The following is a 23,288-nucleotide window of genomic DNA, read 5'->3' on the forward strand; positions in this document are numbered from 1 at the left end:
TAGTCACTTCCTTTCAGCAGCCTGGAAACATGACAGTTTCTGGTATGATTGTAGAATGGCTTTGGAAGCTCTCAGGAGAATTGTAGGAGAAACAAAAACTATTGGATGACTGTGTGTGTGTGTGTTTGGGGGAAGGAACATGTAATAGTTAAGAACAAACAAGGCTAATGTCTGGAACAGGGAAAAACAATTAGCACATTTGTTTCAGATCAGCAAGCATGTATTGAGTGCCAGCTCTGTAGTCAGGACTCAGGACACTTGCTCACATTTCAGTTACCAACTCCAATTGTTGGTTTGTCATACAGTCTCCTGTCTTTAGAAGAATCATTCATTCTTGCTGGCCCCTACTTGTTTGAATTTTCAAAGAGATATTAGTATTTCTAATGAAAACATAGCATGAGTCAGAATTGTCTTATGGGCACCCCTAAGCCATCCAAAGGATTTGGAGCCCGCAAATACTAGCCTTATTGAAAGGAGCCATGGCAGAGTGAGAAAAACCAGATTCAAGAAATGGATCTGTAGCCAAATAGTTGTATGGCCTGGGTCAAATCACTTAATCACTACGTAGCTTCGTTTCTTCTCTGTTACACGAGGGAAGTTAGACCACAGCAGTGCTTGCGGTCCTGACTGAATCACCTGTGGGGCTTTGCAATAGTGTCAACACACAGCTCCCCTTCCAGAGATTCAGACACAACGGGTCTGGGTTGAGCGCAGGCACGAATAGTTTGTGTAAAACCCCAGATAAACCTAATGTGGACTAGGGTTGGTAACCACTTGATTAGATGATCCAGTCGGTAAGATTCCATGGTGGTTATTGCATTAGCCTCAGCTCACCATTTGGTCATTGATAGAAAACCAACTTACTAAGCATAGCTTCCAAAATAAGATGTTACAATGAACTGAATACTTTGGCTACGATAGTTACCAAATAAAGGGTACATTTTCAAAGAATTAATAATATATAATAAAAATATACTTATCACAAACTTTATACTAAACTTGATATAATTACTTTCTCTGATTCAAAAGACACTTCAGATCATACAGTGATCCAAGGCTGTCATGAGAAAATCAACTTTGGTTTCACAGACTGCACTTACAAAAGGTGTATGAAGAAACTGGACTGAGTCTGTGCTTACTCAATGATGTAATCCAGGATGGCATGACTTAAAAATCTCTGAACACAAATCTGTCCTCCTTGTTGGGTTTAAATGCGTGAGGAATGTGCTGGCTTGATTATTTGAAGTCCCGTGAATCTTTAGGTTAACTTGTAGATTTTCATGTTCAAAGAAGATATGTACTTTATGGTTTGTATCCTAAAACGTGTGACTCCCTCATTGTTTTTTGTTTTGCTTCTGAGAAGATAGTTTTTAAGTACCTCTTTTTAGTCTCTGCCCAATTGATTGGGTCTCATTTGAGATTTCATATAATTAGCACCAGAGAAGCAAGTTGTGTTTTTTACCCCCATGCTAGAATTTAGATAATCCTAGCTCATTTTGTTGAACGTTATCTACTGACTCTGCCATCTACTAGCAGTGTGACCTTAAACAGGTTATTTAAACTTTGTGAACCTCCATTTTATCATCTGTAAAAAGGGAGTAAAAATAATCACTGTATATAGAATAAAATAAATAACATATGAAAAGGTTCTAGCAAAGCACTCATAAAAAAATAGCTCCTGTTTTTACATCCACCCATTCATCCACTTACCCATCCATTTAAATACTTATGAAGTGTGTACGGGGTGTCTGGCATTGTACTTCACAATGAGAGGACCACAAACAAGACAGCCAGTTTTTAACTTCCAGACATTAATGACCTAAGGCATTATCAAAGCTCAGAGTAGGCGATGTCACCATTTTGAGGTTTTTATTAAGGATTTTTGAAAATCATATTGTTACAAATCTGTTTAGAGTTAAACGTGTAGATAAAAATCTAGCATAGTTATTGGGATGTAGCAGTGGCTTTACTTTTGAATTTCAGAAATTTCTTTGGTACTTGTTAAGTGCTTTGGCTGATTTAGAAATTTTCAAGAAATTATGCTTTCTATTTTCTCTTCTGCCCCCCCACTGCGCAAGTGAGTCATTTCACTCATTAATGTAGAAAGTCGAATTTCATTGAAGACTGTCATGTTTTCTACATACTACTCTATGTCTAAAGAATAAAATTATCCTCCACTCTTTATCAGGAACTTTCTTTCTTTGAATAGCTATTAGTCTAGCCTGTATTATTATTATAACAACAGTAATTTCTAATGCTATTGAAGTGAGTGAGCTATCTGCATTTTCATTATAACTTCTTTCAAACAATGAGTTGTCAATGGAGCTGTAAAAATGTACTCTGTTCAGTTTTTGCATTGAAAGGATTCATTTGGACAGCTTTTTCTTTTCTTCTTTTGTCTTTTTGTCCCCCTTTTCTCTTTCCTTGAAAGCTCTATAAAATTGTCTTCAAGTGAAATGAATATAAAATAGGAAATTGGTCATTTAGGATACATTTCCTAGAGCAGGTGTAAGGCGTAGTTTTTACTGAATGTAACATATAGAACAATTCTGATCCTGACATCAGACTGATGGTGGTAAACCTGTGGCTTTTAAATCCTTGTTACAGTATATGATAATAACAGCTTAGTAACTAAGGAAAACATCTTTCTTGATGGAAGAGATTGTTCATATTAGAAACTTGTTTTTCCCACAAAATCTAGAGATTATACTTACCAGACAGTGAGAAAGGGGGCAAGAAAAGAGAAACAGACAAATGTAAAACCATTGCATACCTTGTATGGTTTCTATTATAATAGAGGGCTTTATATGTGTTTTCTTAGAATAAAGCTTGTGAAAAATGAGTATACTGTGTCCTATATCATGGGGTTTATTTGCTCCATTGTCATTTAAGAATACCCCAGTGTTCCACAGGGAGAATTTTGTGAGCTAATTAGAACCAAAAGGTAATTATAAGCAGTAGAGCTGTAATCAGTGTGCCAAAAATATATAGTTATATCTACAATGAAAGTTAAATAACCTAGAAAATAGTTGTGATACTTCACACTTACACATCATGCATCTACATGATCTTTATTCTAAGGAGTGCAAATGTTTTACACACATTCTGATTAATTCACAGAGATCTCCATAAAGAGGGTAAATGGAAAATTACGTTACCCTCATTTAGAGCTGTGGTTTTAAAGGGCCAGGTTTATCACCCATCTTTGGGATGATGGTAGCAAAATTAAAATTAGACTCTTCCAGAGTTCTGGTCTCCTACTGAAGTTAGACCACCCTACCTTTGTTTTAGGAGATCCATTTATATGTGTATTTAACATCTTTAAAGCAAACAGAATTTTAAAGGCAATTTGTTGTTGTTAGCTCCATAACTCCAAAAAATGCTGACCTTATGTGCAATAGAGTAAAACATTACCCATTCCTATGTCATCTTCATAATCACCGACATCATTGCGGCTCTTGTGCCAATCCATTTCCCAAGGGTCTCCTTCACCCTTATTGGCCCTCTACTTCACCAAACATAATGTGTTCATCTAGCAATCAATCTCTTCCAATGATGTGTCCAAAGCAAGCAAGTTGGACAAAGTTCTGTTATGACCCATAATGTTTTTGCTGGCTAATTTTTGGAAATAGATCACCACGCTTCACTTCCTAGTCTGTCCTAGTCTGGAAGCTCTGCTGAAACCTATCCAACATGGGTGACCCTTCTGGTGTTTGAAATACTGATAGCATAGCTTCTAGCATCACAGCAACACGTAAGCCACCACAGTATGATGGTAGTTCTTTTTAGAACAATCAGGGATAAAATGTTGCTTTATGCAAATATTTCTACCTTTTTTAGTTTTTGTTTTTTACACTCTTTGTCTCAGAAGAAGAGTTACACAGGAAAGAATAAAAAGTCAGAAAATATATTGAGCCTTGAGAGAACTTTGAAGATTCTCAGGAGGAGGGATGCGTTCTTGCTCATGCTGAGTCAAGAGGCCAAGAGCCCAGGGAAAGGTGGCTCTTGACTTGCCTATGGGCAACAAGGTGTTAAATTCCCCAATACTGTCATCTCAGCCCTAAAGGCAAAATGGCAGTACATGTACAATAAGCCGGTCCTTGCCTAAGTGTATTTTGTCCAGAATTTTTACTATTCCAAGGACTACTGTGTTTGGTGTCCAAAAAACAATTCAGGCAAAATTTTTGTACAGATGCATTTTTCCTCATTTTAACCAGGCAAAAATACAGGGTTCAGTTGAGGGGGTAGGATAATCTTTCTTACAGGAAACATGTTTTCTCAAACCTCTGGTCATTGATATATATTTTACACTCTGCCTGAATTTTTCCTCCTACCCCCATTCTCTTAGCTAAATTCTTCTTTACTACTAAGGCTCAACACTGGGGTCACCTTCTCTGTGGTCTTCCCTGAACCAAAACGGCTTTTAATATAATGCTATTATACTGTATTCTATTTGTCTATTCATTGTCCCCCTGCCTGACAAGAGCACTCCAGGAAGATAAGAACCATGGCTTTCATTTCTAGTGCCTAGAACATAGCAAGAATGCAATGCATGTGTCTAGAATGAATAATTCTATTCAGAGCTGTTATTTCCATGATATGTTATTTAAAATTTTTCAAATTCATTGTTTATTAAATTACACTTTATGATGTTGTTTCAAAGATCATTAATTCATTCATCTTCTCAGGTTTAAATTTCTTTGTTCGCTTAGAATAGCCTTAAAGCTATATAACCGTCTGACCTCAAATTCCTCTTTTATAAAATGGGGGTTTTAATACTTAAAAGCCTCACAAGGGTGTTGTAAAAATTGCAGAAAGTAAGCTTGAAAGGGAATGGAAAGGAGAAAAAATGTATTCCTGCATACAGGTTAATGATTTTGAAAGATATGCTTCAATTTCCATAAGTGGCAAAGTGATCATCTGTCTTTTTAACTTCATCTTCCCCATATTTGATGTGAAGCGTCCCACTGACATACATATGGGCTCATAGTAGATTATTTGCTCTCCATATGCTTTTCTTTTTCATTCCCAATTCATAGAATTTCTTTAAACTTTGCTTCATAATTGCACATAAAGCTCACATGATAAATTCTGAAGGGAATGAATTGTTTTAAGTAAACTTCAGGATAAAAATCATGAGACTGTTCCTCAGAGCAGGTTTGGACGTGGACGAGAAGAGCCTAAAATACAGGCAGGCCCAGAACCCTCTGAGGTGAAGGAAGGGTGAGTGGACTGGAGGGTGGGTCTTTCCTCCCAACATCTCTCCCTAGAGCTTTAGTTGTCAAAGCACTTCAAAGGATTCTTTTTTTTTTTTTCCCCCTCTAGACTAAGAGGAGACTTTTCTAATCACTTCTAGACCCCACAAGATATTATAAGTTCCAACAGAATTTTCTAAAACTACGTAATTTTTTTCCCTCTTGATCTAAAATTCAGTGTCAGGTTGCTTGATAGTGAGAGGCAAAAAAGAACATTAAAGAAGTGGGGAAAAAAAAAAAAAAGAATCAAATACCCTTTGTTAAGGAAACTGATTTGGGACACCAGCAGACTGTCATCGCACTGGAGTTATAAACAGGAGAGTCAACATCTCTGGGAAGTGATAAGTGTTTTTCCCAATTCAGATTCCTACCCTCAGGACATTTCTTTGTGAAATCCCATGCTTGGTTTTTATGGTGGCAGTGACACCTTTTTAGGCAGTTTCAAGGTGTTCATAGTTCACCTTGGCTTTGCTTCTAAAAGCCACTTGCTGATGTATTGCCAGTGCCTTGTGTAAAATCAGGAGAAGCCAAGGCAGAATTGAAATTGTGGGTGTGAAGATAAAAAAGCTACGTGAAAAGCATGGAGGCTTACGTATTTGGTATCAGCATATCCTGTAATCATGAGACGTTTATTTTGACAGGTGTTTACTTCAAAATATTGAGTTAATTCAAGGTCCCTAATTACAGGAAAGGAGAAAAAGGCAGCATGTGAGTGTAATAGAACCTGGGAGGCCCAGGAGAGATCATTATAGAAGATAATGGACATCAGAAAATGCCCATAAGAAACATTTTCCCTGGGTGATTGCCAACTGGCTTTGATTGAATAGACCATAAACCAAGTTTGCAGGAATGTTTCCAAGAGTGCAGACTGCATTATGGGAATTGGCAAACCTCCCGACAAAGTGGATGAGGTCCTAATTGTTAACTCTGAAGATGGACATTTTTGGTTAACAGTTCTTACTTATACTTTTCCTATGTTTAATGCAGGGCAAAATGTAGTTTCTAATGTACCTAGATGAGGACACTGCCATCTAAGCAGAAGTTTGTTGTTGTTGTTAGGTGGCCTTGAGTCGGTTCCGACTCATAGTGAGCCTTTAGGACAGAGTAGCTCCACAGAGTTCCCAAGGAGTAGCTGGTAGATTCGAACTGCCCACCTTTTGATTAGCAGCCAAGCTCTTAACCACTGCACCACTAGGGCTCCAAGCAGAAGTTTAGACAGTGAAATATTATCTCTTCTTTTCCAGATTTATAGTAACATTATTGAGGGGAAAATTCTAAGAAATTCTGTTATGATCTTGTTTCTTCCATAATCTTTTTTAAAACTATATAAGCTGCTTTCTGCCATTATTACTTAAAGGTTTGCATCAATCACAGAATACTTCAATGGACCTGATATCAATCTGGAATTGCATTTGACATTGCTATTGATGGGACACCACAAGTGGTTTCAGTAGCGCGCACTTATGTACACACATGACCTGAAGACTTTGGGACAAATAATTGATCAAATTATAACATATATTGAATTTTAATTATTCATGAGAATTTGAATTTTTGAAGAATAAATGAATGAATAAATATAATTCCTACCAAGCTAACCCTGACGTGCCCTGCAGAACAGATGACTTCTTATGATTTAAAATGAAAGTCATTGAGCACCTGAACTGTCCTTATCTTCTGTAAATAAATGCAATCAGATTAAATTACCAAACACATAGTACCTCAGATTAATAACTTGTGGGTCAAATATTTCTTGGCCGACAGTAACTGACTAGAGGACCGTTGAAACTCAGGAAAAGTGCTTATATAAGCAAGGAACTTCACTGGTAGAAAAGACCTTAGAAATCCTTGGATCATTTCATAAATGAGGATATTGAAACCAAGAGAGGTTAAATGACTTACCCAAGATCACAAAGGTAGTGTCTTGGTTATCTAGTACTGCTGTAACAAATATCACAAGTTAGTGGCTTTGACAAAGAAAAACATATTTCCTAACAGTAAAGTAGGCTAGAAGTCCAAACTCAGGGTGTCAGCTCCAGGGGAAGGCTTTCTCTGTTGGCTCTGGAGGAAGGTCCTTGTCATCAATCTTCCCGTGAACTAGGAGCTTCTCAGCAAAGAAACCCTGGGGCCAAACGATGCTGTTTGCTCCTGGTGCTGCTTTCTTGGTGGTATGAGGTCCTCCTGTCTCTTTGCTCACTTCTGTCTTTTATATCCCAGAAGAAATTGGCTCAAGACACAATCCAATCTTGTAGATTGAGTCCGGCCTCGTTAACATAACTGCCATCTATCCCCCCTCATTAACATCATACAGGCAGAATTTACAACACATAGGAAAATCACATCTGATGACAAAATGGTGGACAATTCCACAATACTGGGAATCATGGCCCAGCCAAATTGATACACATTTTTGGGGGACACAATTCAGTCCATGACAGGTAGCAATAGAACACTAGCTCCCAACTGCCAATCCATATCAGATTATTACTTTTTTTCTGATCCAAAATTCCATGAAAATACCAAGGTAAATACTACTTAAGGAAATAACATTTCCAGATGAGATCCTTGAAGACAGTGGTCATGTCTATTCATTTTTTAATCCCTTAGCACCTAGCATAGGGCATTGTACATATTAGGAAGTCTGTAGATTTATCATTAAAGCACTAATTCTGTTCTTAGAAGAAAAGTAACAGTCTTTAAAAATACCTAATGCTGCCATGAGCATTTAATGTGTAAGGTGCTATTACTCAAAATATTTCCTTTGTGATTACTTGTAATTAAAATTATTAAGAATAGGAAAACATTCATTAGTCATCTGCTAGAATTAGAAAAACAATTTTTTATATATTGGACCTTTGTTAAGGCTGGTTTATTTTTTGGGTTGTATGGCCTCTCCCCAAATAAGACTTCTTCCCAGATATGGTGGGACGTTGTTGTTCTTCCAGATTTTATATTGAGTAACCACTTGGGATTTGGCTTACTTACATATTGATTGGTTTTTGCCTGCTGCATTTTTTTTTTCTATCATCGAAGGTATTCTCTTATTTATTTTACCAGAAAAACATAGTCACGAGGTTGTGATTGAGGACTGCATCATGTACAACCTCTCTTCCTGTGAGACTCTGGAGAAAAAGTCTTTAAAATATTCATAACCACAGAGCTCCTGTCCTTGCTGGAGAAATCCAGGGACATCACAAAATACATTTTTTAGACAACAAGAAAGGTATTGTGCAAAGTCTCATTCCCCAGTTATATTCACCTCCTACCTAGTAAGAGTAGAAACACAGATTATGGCTTTATAGTAGGGCCTTTATCAGTATACATTTCACAACTTTTTTTTTGTTTTGTTTAGGATTTTTGACACTTCCATCTGCCAAAATTTCAGAGCTGTAGTAAACGCAATTTTGTGTTTGTTGGAAAAGCCATCAAATATAATTGAGGCCTTTGACATGTATTTCGATGACTTGATGCAGTTATAAACCCATAAAAATTGAAGATTAATTTCCAACATCTTAGACTAAGTTGCCAGATTTTTTTAGTTATTCAGAATTCTAAGGCTATGGCAGTCACTTAACTACAAGTGAACTGTGCCAGGAATGTAATTTCATAAAGTCTTTTGAAAAACCAAAAGACTTTTACTACTTATACACTGGACAAAAGTTACGTACACCATCTTCTTCTGGCCAGCAGCTGATAAGAGCTCGTGGCCTATGGTTTTGGTCTTCTATGTGTGCGTGAAAATTTTGGAACACATTGTAGTGACCATTCAGTGTAACTCTATGCAATTATGCTTGGCAAACTTTTAAGGTGTTTACTGATGGAGAGAAGGTATATCTTCATCATCATATAAGAGGCAATTAATGATAAAAGAATGTGTGTTCTTGCCAGAAAGCATTAGGACATTTGAGGAAAAGAAATAGACCATCTGGAACATAGTATTTCCTGTTCAGGTGAAAGTTATGAGTCTGTGTTACTTGTGGATTAGCAAGTTTGCCTAAATATGAGGATGGAGGTGGTATCATACATAAGATCAGGCATTTCTATTTTAATAACATAAGTATGGACCAATTTAAAAATGATAATTTAGACATGATATAATGGATTGAGAATAAAAAATATTGTGAATAAAATTGAAAAGTATTTTTAGAGTTTGCAAAGTGCTTTCACACATGTTAATTCCTTTGCTCCTTGTAGCAAACCAATGAGGCATGTGTGGCAGATCTTGTCATCATCCCTGTTTCACCATTAAGACTTGCCCAAAAGATCAGCAGTTGGAGTCCACCAACTGCTCCTTGGAAACCCTACGGGGCAGTTCTACTCTGTTCTGTATGATCGCTATGAGTCAGAATTGACTCGACAGCAACCGGTTTGGTTTTTAAGGTTACACAGTTTTTCGTAGCACAGCTAGGAATAGAACAAGCTCTTCTGATGCCACATCCCCACTGTACAATACACTGCCTTTCTGTGTTTTCCAAGAACTAACTCTTTCATATATCTTAACTGATGACATGGTTACAGTAGGGCTGCAGTATGATCACAAATTGCTCCTTTCCAAAGGCCAGGTCTTTGTCATGATCTTCTCCGCTTTTCTGGTCTTTTGGTTCTATTGCGTGTCCTCACAGAGCCTGTCAGAATAATTATGAAAATAGTACTTGCTACAAGCACTGTCTTGTTCTGTTTCCTCTGCTTTCTCTGCTCTTAATTAAGCCCAGTTCCTTGTTATATGTCTGCTGTTGGACTTCTGTTGCTGCAACACTTTCATCTTTCATCTCTCTCCAACACACAGTCCACACTGAATTAGATTGCAGAGTAGAAGATATTTTTCTCTTTCCAGCCACAGCTCTTTCTTCTCTTTATGCAATGTGCTTTACACTCAGTGCTGTGCATCTTCTTGTGGATTTCAGTGTCTCAGGACTGCACTAACCACGAGTCTACACCTACTTGCACACCACTTTTGACCACTGCACTCTTAGTCCTCTTGGCCAATAGCCATCAGGGAGGTGGCTTCCTTAGTTCACTCTTGTGATCTTGTTGAGCACCTTTGCTGTGTTCCTGTCTAGTCACATTGTCCAGTCAACTGACACAGCCAATACTGGCCCCACCTGGTCGTCTTTCTTACCATAGTTTTAGTGAGTCCTCTGGATTTTGTATTCATAAAGCTAGGAAGGACTATTATACTGCCAACAGAGTTTAGGTAGGAAGAAACATATTCTAGACAGGCTGACTTAAAGAAGATTAATCCCCCCAAAACAACAATTCCTTTTACTTGTACATTCTCCTCTTTTCTCTTTTGCTATTTCCCTTCATCCCCTTGTTCTTGAGACTGAATTGCAGCCCCAGACCACACAGCGTTTTAAATCCAATATCTTGCTTCCTGTCCCTACAAATGTTCTGGCTATGATAGAAACACAGGGCCATTTCAATTGATCAAAATTATTTTTCTGCAATTTAGGAGAAAGAGGAAGATCATAAGTAAACTAAGAAATTCCTTTAAAAATGTATGGTTAGTTCATACTTGGTCCAACTTTATATTGACATACAGACTTTTTCAACAAGTAATGATGTACACTTTGGTTACATTGAGGTATTTTAAATCTCTGAATTATCAGAGTATGATTAAATTTTATTTCATATATATTACTAAGTCAGAAAGGTATATAAACCAGTTTTATAAAAATTTTCAACAAAAGCTGAAAGAGGAAAGTCATTTTTTAATTAACCCAAAGTACAATATCACATAATTCAATTAATTAGGCCATTCTATCCATGAATGTGCTGAGAACTGATTATATATAATCTATATATATTGAAAGCCAAATACTGGATATAATGAACCACAGATTATGAATAGGATGGTGAGGGTATCTGAAAACCTGTAGAGCAACTAGAGTAAACAACTGGCAGATTGTAGAATGGGAAATATCATGGGTGATGATATGTTAATCACAGTCTTACAGTACTTTATAGTGAATACCAATTAAATTCAGTACCATTAAACCAAAAACAACTTATAGAGAATCAATAGCTTATGTGAGACTGTGCCCAGTTCTGCAGCCTGCTGATCAGAGAGGATGATTATCTGTGGTATCAGGTCTCAGACTTTCTGTCAATGTCATTAATATGAGGCAATGTGGTGAAAAGATACTGTTAATAATTACGATTCTGCTCAGACACCGAGACCTGAGGAAAACAAATAGGTGCAATCATTTTAAATTGTACAAACTCAGGAATTAAGTAGAAAAGGTATTAAAAACAAATGCATGCTACCACCATTGATAGTCATGGTCCAATGCTTTTTAACCATGTACAGCTCTGCTACTCATCTTTCACAAATTTGTAGAACAAAACCCAATAAGCTTACGTTGATGGTGGATTTTTTACAGTATTATAAAGGGAAAATATTTTGATTACTAGGACTATTTTCTTTTAAGTAGTATACAAAAAGAATTAAAGATTTGCAAGTAACTGCATTTTGTATTAGCCTGTTTATCTATCTGTCCAATCCATCAACAATTTATTATGTTTATTTGCCTGTATTCCCAGATTCATGGCCACCCTGTGTGTCTTCTTTCCTCATACACTCAGCTTGTGTATTTCTGACAGTGGGAGGGTGACTGGCAAGGTGACAGTTGCTCTGGCTATTACCCATGTGTGATAAATTGCTTAGTAATCTCTGGAGCGCCATCATGCATACGTTGAAAGTGTTTAGGGCATTTGTAACTTGGGAGAATTTCCAGTCTTTCATAAATAACCATTAATCTGTCCCTTTTACATTTCTGCTTTCCACATCTGTTTTAAATTGTTCAGTGCTATTCCAGGAGTGCATTAAAGCTCCAGTCCAGGTGGTATTAAAGGGATAAATGAGCCCAGATACTCTCTGTATTTTTTCTTAAAAGTAATTCTTTCTCCTTTTTACAAAGTTAGGAGCCAAGTAATTTATGATTAAGATTTTTGGAGGATATCTTCAGTCATTTTAAGTCATCCTTGTCTGTGGATTGCATGGTGTTTAAAAACGCAGGTTTAGCTCTGCCATCCTGGCATACGTTAATGTTTTTCTCTGCACAGGTAGATTGTGAATAGCATTTCTACCAGAAAATCTGAAGTCGTTTTAATTCATTGTGCTTTGTTGTGGATTTTTATTGAAGAAAGATGAGGAATAGTTAAAACCTAAGGTCAGTTAGAAATAAATAAGTGTCTGGGTATGCATTCATATTTGCTACATCCAGTAATTTCTGAGAAAGTTGTCAATAATTTTAGTTTCATACATTTTTCTATAGGAAGCAATTTTCTTTTCAGAAAAAAAGGTGTTATTATTTTATGAGTTATAATTTAATATAATTTTGTTTTGTACCTACTACAACTTATGTAATGAAATTTAAAAAGGCATATCTTTTCTTGCCAGATACATCCCATCACCTATTTTCTCAGGAACTTTCCAAAGAGAATATTTTCATAAGATTGACCCAACCTGTACTGTTAGATTTATAAAAGTCCTATCCCATTATACAGAGATGCCTTGAAGAATACATGCATATAAAGTTGGCACCATATGGCATGTCAGGTGACACATAACTATGAAAGACAAATGTTTACAAGTTGACCTTGAAGACGTTAAGGGACTCACAAGAACAAGCATCACACAGGATGATAACTAAAAGAAGATTCCTTATCGCTGACATTTGTGGTAGGCATGAAAAGGATGGCAAGCTGATTACCTGATGCAGAATAAAATGCCCACACAGGACTGTAAGGAAGAAAGAAATTCAGCTGCATGTTTCCAATCAAAGTTAGTAAAATTCTCATAGATAGATAGTTCACTTAATTGTTGACTTTGGATATAGTTTATTTCATAGGTACAGTCTGCAATCCCATCCATGCATAGGAGATTGACAGCTGCTCCAGCCAGTAATATTAATGAATTTACCTATGTACATGCCACACACATCCACCAGGGAACCACAGATACCCCTCCTACACATGACTTTGTTGTGAATCCTCCAAATGTTGTGGGATAGCTATTTTAATAAGTGGGAAATCATTGACTAGAGCACATATTATCTCCCATAGCTAAAACTGACATAGAAATTAGTAAGGAAATGTAACTTTCTTCATCTGTTAAGATATGCTGAATTATTATCTCTCACTTCTTTGTCATTTAAGGAATTCCTGCTGGCCATTAAAGAAATATAATCTGCATCTCTAGGGCATTTTGTTAAGAAAAATAAAAATTCAGAATGACCTTGGCAGTCTGCTTAGTAAAAATTTGCCCCACCTGAAAAGACCTCAGATAGAGTCCTTAAAGTGGGGTGAGAAAGAACAGAATGATTATAGATATGGTGACTGTCTTAGGCTGGGTTCTCTAGAGAAGCAAAACCAGTAAAGTGTATAAATATATATATAGAGAGAGAGATTATATCAAGGAAACAGCTCACGTGATTGTAGAAGCTAGAACGTCCCAAGTCCATGGATCAGGCTAGAGGCCTCTCGCAAGTCACACAACCGCAGAAGCTGGCAAGCCCAAGATCAGAAGGTCGGAGAGCAGGGCTCCCACTCACAGGCTGTGCAGATTGACGAATCCCAGGTTCGGCAGATAAGCTGACAGCTGACAGCTCAAGTCCCAAGAACTGGAGATGAGACGACAGGAAGCAGCCGAAGGATCCAGAGAGAGCAAAAAGCCAGAATGTCTGCTTATATATAGATGCGGGCCACACCCCCAAGGAGACTCCCTTTCATCTGATTGGCTGCTCGCAGTATATTCAATCATGGGAGTGATTACATTAAAACATGGAGAATCATGGCCCAGCCAAGTTGACACACAATCTTAACCATCACAGTGACCATATGTCCTGACTTACCCAGAAGAGTCCCAGTTTATACCTGTTGTCCTGACATAGTTATTAATTGCTCCCCCCTAATTCTCCAAAGGGCTTGGTTTAGATGGAAAATTATATGCTTACCCCAGTTTTAGGGCATTGGTTTCACAACCATGGCCCCTTCTTCTAACTAGAAGAGGTTCAGTTCCCATTCCTGTCTCTTGGGTTGAATCCTTGGTTCTAAACAGAAGAAGGAAAGACAGAAAAGCTGTGCCAGTATATACACCTTCATGAATTATAAATTATAATATTTATTAATCTTTCCATTCTTTGTGTCCCCTTCCCCTTCTAATAATTTTGTGGAATTGTGCTCTCCTACACAACGCTTCTTATACTAAATGTCAGGGATAGGTCACTATTTTTCATATATAAAAAGGCAACTTAATGCTTCTCAGTGCTTGTCTGTGTGAAAACAAAGTGTGATACATTTTTTTCTGTGAAGAGTCGAGGGTCTTAGGAATCTCATATTGAGCGATTCCTCATTTTACAAACACTTCTACTATCCTCCCGGCATTCTGTTACACAAAAATGACTGAGACATTGTCGCTGGCCTCAAAGAGCTTACAGTCAAGTAATGAAGAAGAGCATGTAAAGAAATGATTGCAGGCGGCATGTGTAATAGTAGAAATATGTGAAGGTGCGGTGAGAGACCAGGGGTGGGTTTAAATCTGAATCTACAGGTTGAGGAAGGTTTTATAGAAGAGATGGCAAGAGAGGTGATATGTGAACTGAGTTTTGGAGGAAGAACGGAATTGATCAATATGAGGGCCCTTCGTCAGTTTTGTTCTGAAGAAGGTGCTATTACATTGGCCAACATAAACGGTCACAAAAATATACTGCTCCCCCCAAACTCTGCATTCTATGGATTAATACCTTTTGTTCTTCTTCTGATGAAAAATAGGGATTGACAGCTCACCATTTTTATAATAGCCATAATATTCCAATTTGCTGATATGCCTTCAAATATAGTTTTGAAAGACCATTATAATGCTCTCCCTCAGGCCTTTCCCCTGCAAAATAGATTTATTTCCTTTAGTGGCTCTTAAGGATCTTATTTTTCTTTTATAAGAAATCACCTTTATCTTTTTCTCTTCTGAGCTTCTGTCAGTGTGTGGTTCCCCACCCACACACCCTTATATTTTGCAGTCAGGTAGCATTGCAGTGCATTTGTATATAAGGGTCTGGGTAGTGCTATAGTTCTCAAATGCCTTACTAATTTACTTGTATCTCAAAGTCATGCTTTAAATAAAGCACCATAAAGCAGTCAGTAAGTACAATTGAATGAAAGGAACACCTCATTCCAACTTTATAGTTACTGTGCTGCCATCACTCTCATCTCTGATTCTCCTCCCTCATGGTGGTCCCTCCCTGTCTTCTAGGTACAGTAACTTCTCTAAATTCATCTACCACCTTCTTCTCTACATTTTCACCCATGACAGTCTTATAAATTTCCCTCTTTATGTACTAAGTCTGTGTTACCTGTTTGGATGGATTATACAATCACTTCCCACTCCAGTCTTGGATGTTCCCTCAGTCTTTAACTCCATCTGCTCTTTCCATATCTAGTCCGAAGGCAAGTCCCCCTGACTCTAGTTAAGCAGTATCTCCAGCACCTGTTTCCTCTCCTCCATTCCCATGTCCTTTACCATTGTACCAGTTCCCTGACGATATTCTTACCTCCAAAGTCATGCCCGTTGTCTTAGTCCTCTAGTGCTGCTCTAACAGAAATACCACAAGTTGATGGCTTTACAAAAAGAAGTTTATTCTCTCACAGTCCAGTAGGCTACAAGTCCAAATTCAGGGCTTCAGCTCCAGAGGAAGGCTTTCTCTCTCTGTCAACTCTGGAGGAAGGTCCTTGTGATGCATCAGTCTTCGCTTGGTCTGGGAGCTTCTCTGCGCAGGAACCTCAGGTCCAAAGGACGCGCTTTGCTCCCGGCTCTGCTTTCTTGGTGGTATGAGGTTCCCAAGTGTCTCCACTCACTTCTCTCTTTTATATCTCAAAAGAGATTGGATTAAGACACTATCTAATCTTGTAAACCTCATCAGTATAACCTCATCATAGTGATATAGAGTTTACAACACATAAGGAAATCACATCGGATTTACAAAATGGTACACAATCATACAATGCTGGGAATCATGACCCAGCCAAGTTGACAGATATTTTGGGGGGGATACAGTTCAATCCATGACACGCATCTATAACCTATCTTCCATGTTATTGCTGGTTTCTTGCTAAAATATGCAACACATTTATTTATTGAAACTCCGTCAACAGTGATAAAATTCAGATATTGTAGTCAATTTTTTTTTCCTACTACCTTTTAACTTTATTCCGCACTATCTTCCTTCTTGAGTCTTAAGCTTGTATAGAAAGGCAGTGCAGCCCTCTGAGGTCAGAACAGCTGAGTGTGAATTCTGGCTCTGCTATGTGCTACCTTTGTGACCACAGTCAAATCACTTAACCTCTCTGTGTCTCATTTTCTTCACCTGTAAAATGGAAATAGTAATTGGACCTATCACAAAGAATCATTTGTAAAGATTAAATGAAGCACTCAGAGCAATGTCTCGCATATAGTTAGGGTTCAAAAAGCGTTAGCCATTATTAGACTCTGTTTAAAGAAAACTGCTTGCATTTCCTATGCACATCCTATAAGTTCCTGCCCCTGCACTTTTCTCCTTCATTTGATTCTCCACTTGTTTAAACCCTATACATTTTACAAAGCTAAGTGAAATTTCATTGCTACCTCTTCCAGGTAGCTTTCAGGCAAACCCCCAGTACTCAGTCTCTTCAGTTAATTTCCATAGCCCTTTCTCTCTACCTTTCTAACAATATTTAGTACTTTCTAGTTTGTAGTATAATTAATATGCAAAAATATACAGAGAAACAGAAACTTCTTTATGCATTTTTACATAAATACAGTGTCTAACCAAATGAATACTAAATTTGTTATTTGTTGAATGACTTAAGAATGAATGAACATACTACTCGTCTACTTCTTTTCAAATACGCAAGCACAGTGCAGTTTTAGAACTTAACACCTCTTTGTTTGGTTATTTAATTGGTCTTCGTCTCAGTCCTAACCTCTCTTCTCTCTTCCCCTTCACCTGAGTTTTTCCCCTTCCCCTCTTCAGTCTGACCTCACTGCTTTTCGACTCCACCTGCCTTTTCTTTTCCACTCTTCCCTCTTACCTCTCTTCCCTTTGTTCTCTTTTTTCCTTCTTCCTTTTCTGAAATTCGAGATTCCCTTTTTTTTTTTTTTTTTTAATTTTCCCTACAAACTCGTAGCCAAACTCTATAGGCACACCAGAAATAGGATGTTTTCACATCACTATTTGTTACTATTCTTAAGTAAAAAATAATGGAACATGTAATACTCAATCCTAATGCTATCTACCTGTATTAGGTACTGAGCAGTAGGCAATTGCTGAATAGCAAAAAATACAAGACTAATTTCTAAACAAAGATTAATAATCTCATAAGAATTTTGCAGTTACATATCCTGATTGCTGTGGTATGTTTGGAGTATAGTTTGTCTTTCTGAAAACGGAAACAATGGTATAATTAGTGTCATGAGATCTTTTTAAGGGGAATTTGACAAAGGATCTGCAAGAACAAATTCTTAAGTATTTGTTTTTCCATTTTGTGCTTTGATTTTCCTTATTCTGTTAATTTCTCCCCTCTTCTCTCATTTACAATGCCGTTTTGAGTTATCTTCCTCTCCTGCAAGAACTTAACTCTCCTATTTTCTTATTCACTGTCCTAGTTCTTCCTCCTAAATTTGAAAATCATCTAAAACTTAAACCATTGTTTTCCATGTCTGCATGTCTTAAATGCCTCTTTGCTTATTGGAGAAATGTTTACATGTGTTCTGTTAATGACATAAATAGTAGCCATGTAAGTTGATTTCCTAATTAAGTGTGAGGCTACACAAAACCAATGTGATTTACACTCTACTTGTATTAATGAGTTGGAATAGACTCGATGGCAACGGGTTTGGTTTTTTCTTTTCTTTTGTATTAATGAGGAAACCCTGTTGGCGGGGGTAGTAGTTAAGAGTTTGCCTGCTAACCAAAAGGTCGGCAGTTCAAATCCACCAGGTGCTCCTTGGAAACCCTATGGGGCAGTTCTCCTCTGTTCTGTAGGGTCACTATGAGTTGGAATCAAGTCGATGGCAACAGGTTTGATTTTTTTATGTGTTCCTTATATTAATGAGGGCTCCTTCATGGTGCAAATGATTAATGTGCTTGGCTGCTAACCAAAAGGTTGGAGGTTTTAGTCCACCCAGAGGCACCTCCAAAGAAAGGCTTAGTGATCTACATCTGAAAAATCAGCCATTGAAAATTTTATGGAGCACAGTTCTTCTCAGACACACATGGGGTCACCATGAATTGGAATTGACTCCACAGCAGCTGTTTTTTGTATTAGTGAATATAAAATTGAAAGATAGAATATGCTATGATCCCTATAGGTTGAAGGCTGTAGAGTTACCAAAAATGAATGGTAGTTTGAAAAATGAAACTTAAATTCTTAGGACCATTACTTGAAATGATATGTAAAGTTTAACAGTTAAAACTCTCTGCTTCTACATTCCTTCCTGAGCAGTAGCAAGTTAATGCTTAGGACTGGTACAACGTGCAGGTAGTTCTGACAATCCTAAGTAACAACATTATGTAAACAGCGTTATGGGATTACCATTTGTCGTTAATTCGTTCTCAACACTGGCATTGTTTTTTTCTGATTTAGGGTAGAAATTTTGCATCTGGAGAGGTTGGATTTTTTCCAAGTGACGCTGTCAAGCCTTGCCCATGTGTAAGTACCAGTATTTTATTTTATGTTCTGTTTTTGAAGCTATGATTGATTGTTTAAGAATCTACAAAGGAATCTGGCTCGGTTCCTCATTACTTTTATTAATACTTTCTGGAGGGAGTATATTATTTCATGTTTTAAAGCTGTGGACAAAGCTATTAAAATCCCAACATTATTATGATTCTATTACTGTAATTTTTTTTTTTTTTTTTTTTTTTTTAAGTATTAGGAAACATGCAAGAGGAAAATTTAACTTGGTAGGATTAACAAAATTAGGCTGTCTAAAAGGTTTTGGAAAGAAGTAAACCAAAGCTACAGATTAGATGGACTGTACAAGTTTCCTTTTCCCCCTGAGGTGAGAATAGTAGGGTCTAATCTATTCCCTAGGCACTTTGGGTTACAGAGAGAGATTCTACCTCAACTAGTGTGCTAAGCAACCATGAAAGTCTACAAATTCTTCCATCAAATCTCTCAATATATTTTTCCATGCTTTAGTGTGTCATTACTGTGTATTTAATGACATAATGAAATGTTCTGAGAACATCAAACACATTAAGATGATACAAGGAGAATGAATGAATATTTACTCAAATAACATTACAATGTACAATGTACTTTCTGGTGCTTTATGAGATTTAAAAATTGGAGTTTAGGGTAACATGATTTTGTCATAATTTGATGTCTAGGGTGGATTTTTCTGTAAAACTTTTTAAGTTATTAACTCTAAGGAAATGAAATTCCTTAATAATATAATGAGTTGATGACTTAGTCGGGGGACCTCCTTAAACTACCCTGTGTGCGATATGTCAGTCTTTCCTGGATTTCTAAACTGGACATTCTTTTTAATATTATCAATGTGAATATCTGCCATTCTTTATTTCAGAGTGTAGTCGATAGGATACATTATTCCACTCATTCAAGCTTAATTAACAAGGCAGAGGGCATGAAAGAACATTAGAACATTTGCTATTCTCTTGGTTCAGTGACTTAGTGTCATATATTTTTATCTTACCTTAAATAATATTTTTATCAAGGATTGTTGAAGTTTTTATTCTACTGTTATTTAATTATATAAGCAAAAGTGATCATTTAGATAGTTATCTGTCATTTTTATAAACAAGATTCAGGCCTGCTATCCCTAATGCAATGGTATTTATATGTAGGAGGATGACAAGAGATTATACGTTCTAATGTTAAGGTGTTTGGTAATTTAGAGACATCAAATCAAGACTGTTAAGTCTTTCTTATACCAAGTACTATTTTCAGTTTATATTCTCTTGAATAGGTATAAAGTGAGCATTTGAAGTTTTATCTTAGAACTAGCCTGAACACAAAACCCAGTGCCATTGAGCCTGAACACAAAACCCAGTGCCATTGAGTTGATTCTGACTCCTAGTGACCCTATAGGACAGAGAAAACTGCCCCATAGGGTTTCCAGGGAGCGGCTGGTGGATTTGAACTGCCGACCTCTTTGGTTAGCAGCAGTAGCTCTTAACCACTGAGCCACCAGGGCTCCATCCTGTACATAGTAGGTATCTAATAAAATTTTGCTGTTGAGTGAATGAGCAAAGAGTGTAAAAGTAAATGAAAGTCCTTAGCTGTATGGTAAATACTAATTAAATCAGCTTATAGAGTCATATTGTATAGTATTTGGTGATCCAGTTAGTGGTTAGAAAGTGAAAACTGTTTAGAAATTTTAAGATAATAGACTTTTAGAGTAACAGAGAATTATAAAACCAGTATGATTAGTTTTATAGCTTAAAGTTTATAAATAGATACTAAAATTTTGCCACTTAATGAAATTATAAGTTCGTTTGTTGGTTGTAGGACAAGTTAAGTGAAGAAGAGTGGAAAGAGAGAGGAGATTGGAGGTAGAATAGTTGAGGTAATTTGAAAAATGGTATCTCCTTTGACCTTGGGACTATTATATTGTTTATCAGCAGTCCATGAACAGTGCTCAGTATTCCATTCTGAGCTGACAAATTATCTTCCTGTATCTGCTATACCAGTTTCCTAAAAAGTCCTGAGGTATACAGACAGGAACCTAGAACATAGCAAAACATGGCAGCAGCGTGAATGAGACAACTTCATTTCTGGCAATATGGGTAACTGGAGACCAAGCCTAAAGTTGTAGCACAGTGCAAGCTCAGATGTCTGTGTAAATCCAGGAACCCTCAGTGGGTGAACTAGGAAAAAACTCATCCCAAAGAAGAACATATGCCTATCTTGATCTTGGCTCTAAGTGGAATAGAAAAAAGAGAGCAATCTCCCTAAGAATTTCTGACCTTAAATCCAAAAACCATGCAGGTTTGGGTCTAGGATTCATACTATATCTGTGGCCTAAATAAATGTAAGCTCAAAATATACTTTAAAGTTATTCCTTGTTGATTTTTGCCCCTAAAATCATAACATGTGAAAACACAAATTCCTCTAAATTTCAGCCACTTTGTGCATAGTCCTGAAAGGATTTCACAGATTAAATTTCAGGAAACATGAGTTCACAATCTGAAATCATTAAATTCATGAGGAAACAAACCACCTTGAACAAAAAGCAGAAGAAACAATAGAATCCACAATTAGATCCACAAAGATAGCAGATATTAAAATTATCAGATACTAAATAAATATTTTTAGGTTTAATATGGTTGAAAAACAAAAAAGGTTTAGAAGTCTAATAGGGGAATAAAACACTATCCAAATTGGGTGTATTTCAAAAGGAATCAGATAGAACTTCTAAAAATAAAAAAGAAATGAAAACCTTAATGGGCACATTACATGGCATATAAGAGACAATTGTGTAGGAAATTGGAAGAGAAATCTGAAGAAATTTGTTAGATAACTTCCCAGAGAGATGAACAAATAGAAAATATAACAGAGAATAGGGTGAGAAGTTCAAATACATCCAGTTGAAGAAGAGAATAGAGATAATTGTGGAGAAACAAATAATGACTGGGAACTTTCCAGACTCTGATAAAATTAATCTTCACACGAAGAGTCCAAAAGAGTAAGTTAAAATTAATGAACACCAGATACATTTTAGTGAAACTGCATAATATCAAAGAAAATGAGAAAATATTAAAACCAACCAAAGACAAAAGACAGATTACCTACAAAGAACTGATGATTAGACTCTCAGCTCAGAGCAGCAGTAATGGAAGCAACAAGAGTTTTACTTCTGGTAATTGTTGAGTCTATTGGATTGGTCTTTTGGACCAGTCCTACCACAGATAACGATTATAAACTCTGGACAAAATATTAAAAAAAAGATCTGAAGCTACTGTCTAAGGAGGATGTTAAAACTTGGAGAAAGGAAGTGGTACTAGGTGAATTTCCTGATTTTATGACTGTTTTATGACTATGCTACACCATGCAGAGTAGCTAAAATTTGGATAGAAAACCCACAGTATTACTGGAGTGAAGAACCAAAGTACTGAATTTAGAGCAACTACAACAGCTAGAAGGGAAGGTGGGAAATCCCAAAAAGGAAAGAGCCAGAGAGGGGGAACCTCCAATTCTGTGTATAAACTCCGCCTCAGTCTCTGGATGAGCAATGTAGACTCCAAACAGCTCAACTTAGTTCAAAAGAACTAAACTAAGGATTCAGCTGTTTTTCACCACAGGAGACACAGAGTTTGCAGTTGGAGTTCAACCAAGTAAACTACCTTCTTAAAACAAAACATGTACAACACTCTTTGTAAGAACATAACAGAATCTAGAGCCTGAACAACATATCATTCAAATTACTCAAAATACAATGCAAAACTACTCAATATGCAAAGAAACAGAAAAACATGAATCATACTCAAGAGAAATAGATGATCAAAGAAGACTAACCCTGAGATGACCCAAATGATAGAATTAGCAGGCAAGGATTTTAAAAGCAGCTATTATAACTGTCCTCAAAGACATAAAGGAAACTATGTTCCTAATGGATAGGAAATCTCAGCACAAAAATAAGAACTGTAAAAAATTTTAGAACTGAAAACTACAGTATTTGAAACAATATATGAGGCAATAAAAATAATTGTTCAAAGTTTTAAAATTACTGTTAACTTAGATATTTATAATCATCAAATCTCTCTCATAAATAAGGATGAAATAATGACATTTCTAACCAAACAAACACAGACAAAGCTCATTTTCTTTCTCACTATAGGAAATTTTATAATATGTGCCTCAGGAAGAAGCATATATCTTATTATTACTATTTTATATATTTGATATATTCTTAATAAAGTATTTTTTAAAACTATATGTCTATAGCAGAAGTGTAACTATGTAAATTACCTATGATGAAGGTAGGAAAAGGCATTAGGGAAAAATGGTCAATGTATGATCTAGTATGAAATA

General features: G+C 36.6%; 1 protein-coding gene across 6 annotated transcripts in view; it reads left to right on the forward strand.

Annotated features, from left to right (window-relative positions):
- VAV3 (vav guanine nucleotide exchange factor 3) overlaps positions 1–23,288 on the forward strand; it is a 444,185-nt gene that overhangs the window by 371,644 nt on the left and 49,253 nt on the right. For all 6 annotated transcript variants that reach the window (XR_002825862.1, XM_004388054.2, XM_023742207.1 and 3 more), the window contains one exon: positions 18,876–18,941. Coding sequence is in view for 5 of the 6 variants with exons in the window: in XM_004388054.2 (XP_004388111.1) it covers positions 18,876–18,941 (66 nt within the window). In the remaining variant the exon portion in view is untranslated. The remainder of the gene's footprint in view (positions 1–18,875; positions 18,942–23,288) is intronic.

Source organism: Trichechus manatus, unplaced genomic scaffold, assembly GCF_000243295.1.
Source record: "Trichechus manatus latirostris isolate Lorelei unplaced genomic scaffold, TriManLat1.0 scaffold00204, whole genome shotgun sequence".
NCBI lineage: Eukaryota > Metazoa > Chordata > Mammalia > Sirenia > Trichechidae > Trichechus > Trichechus manatus.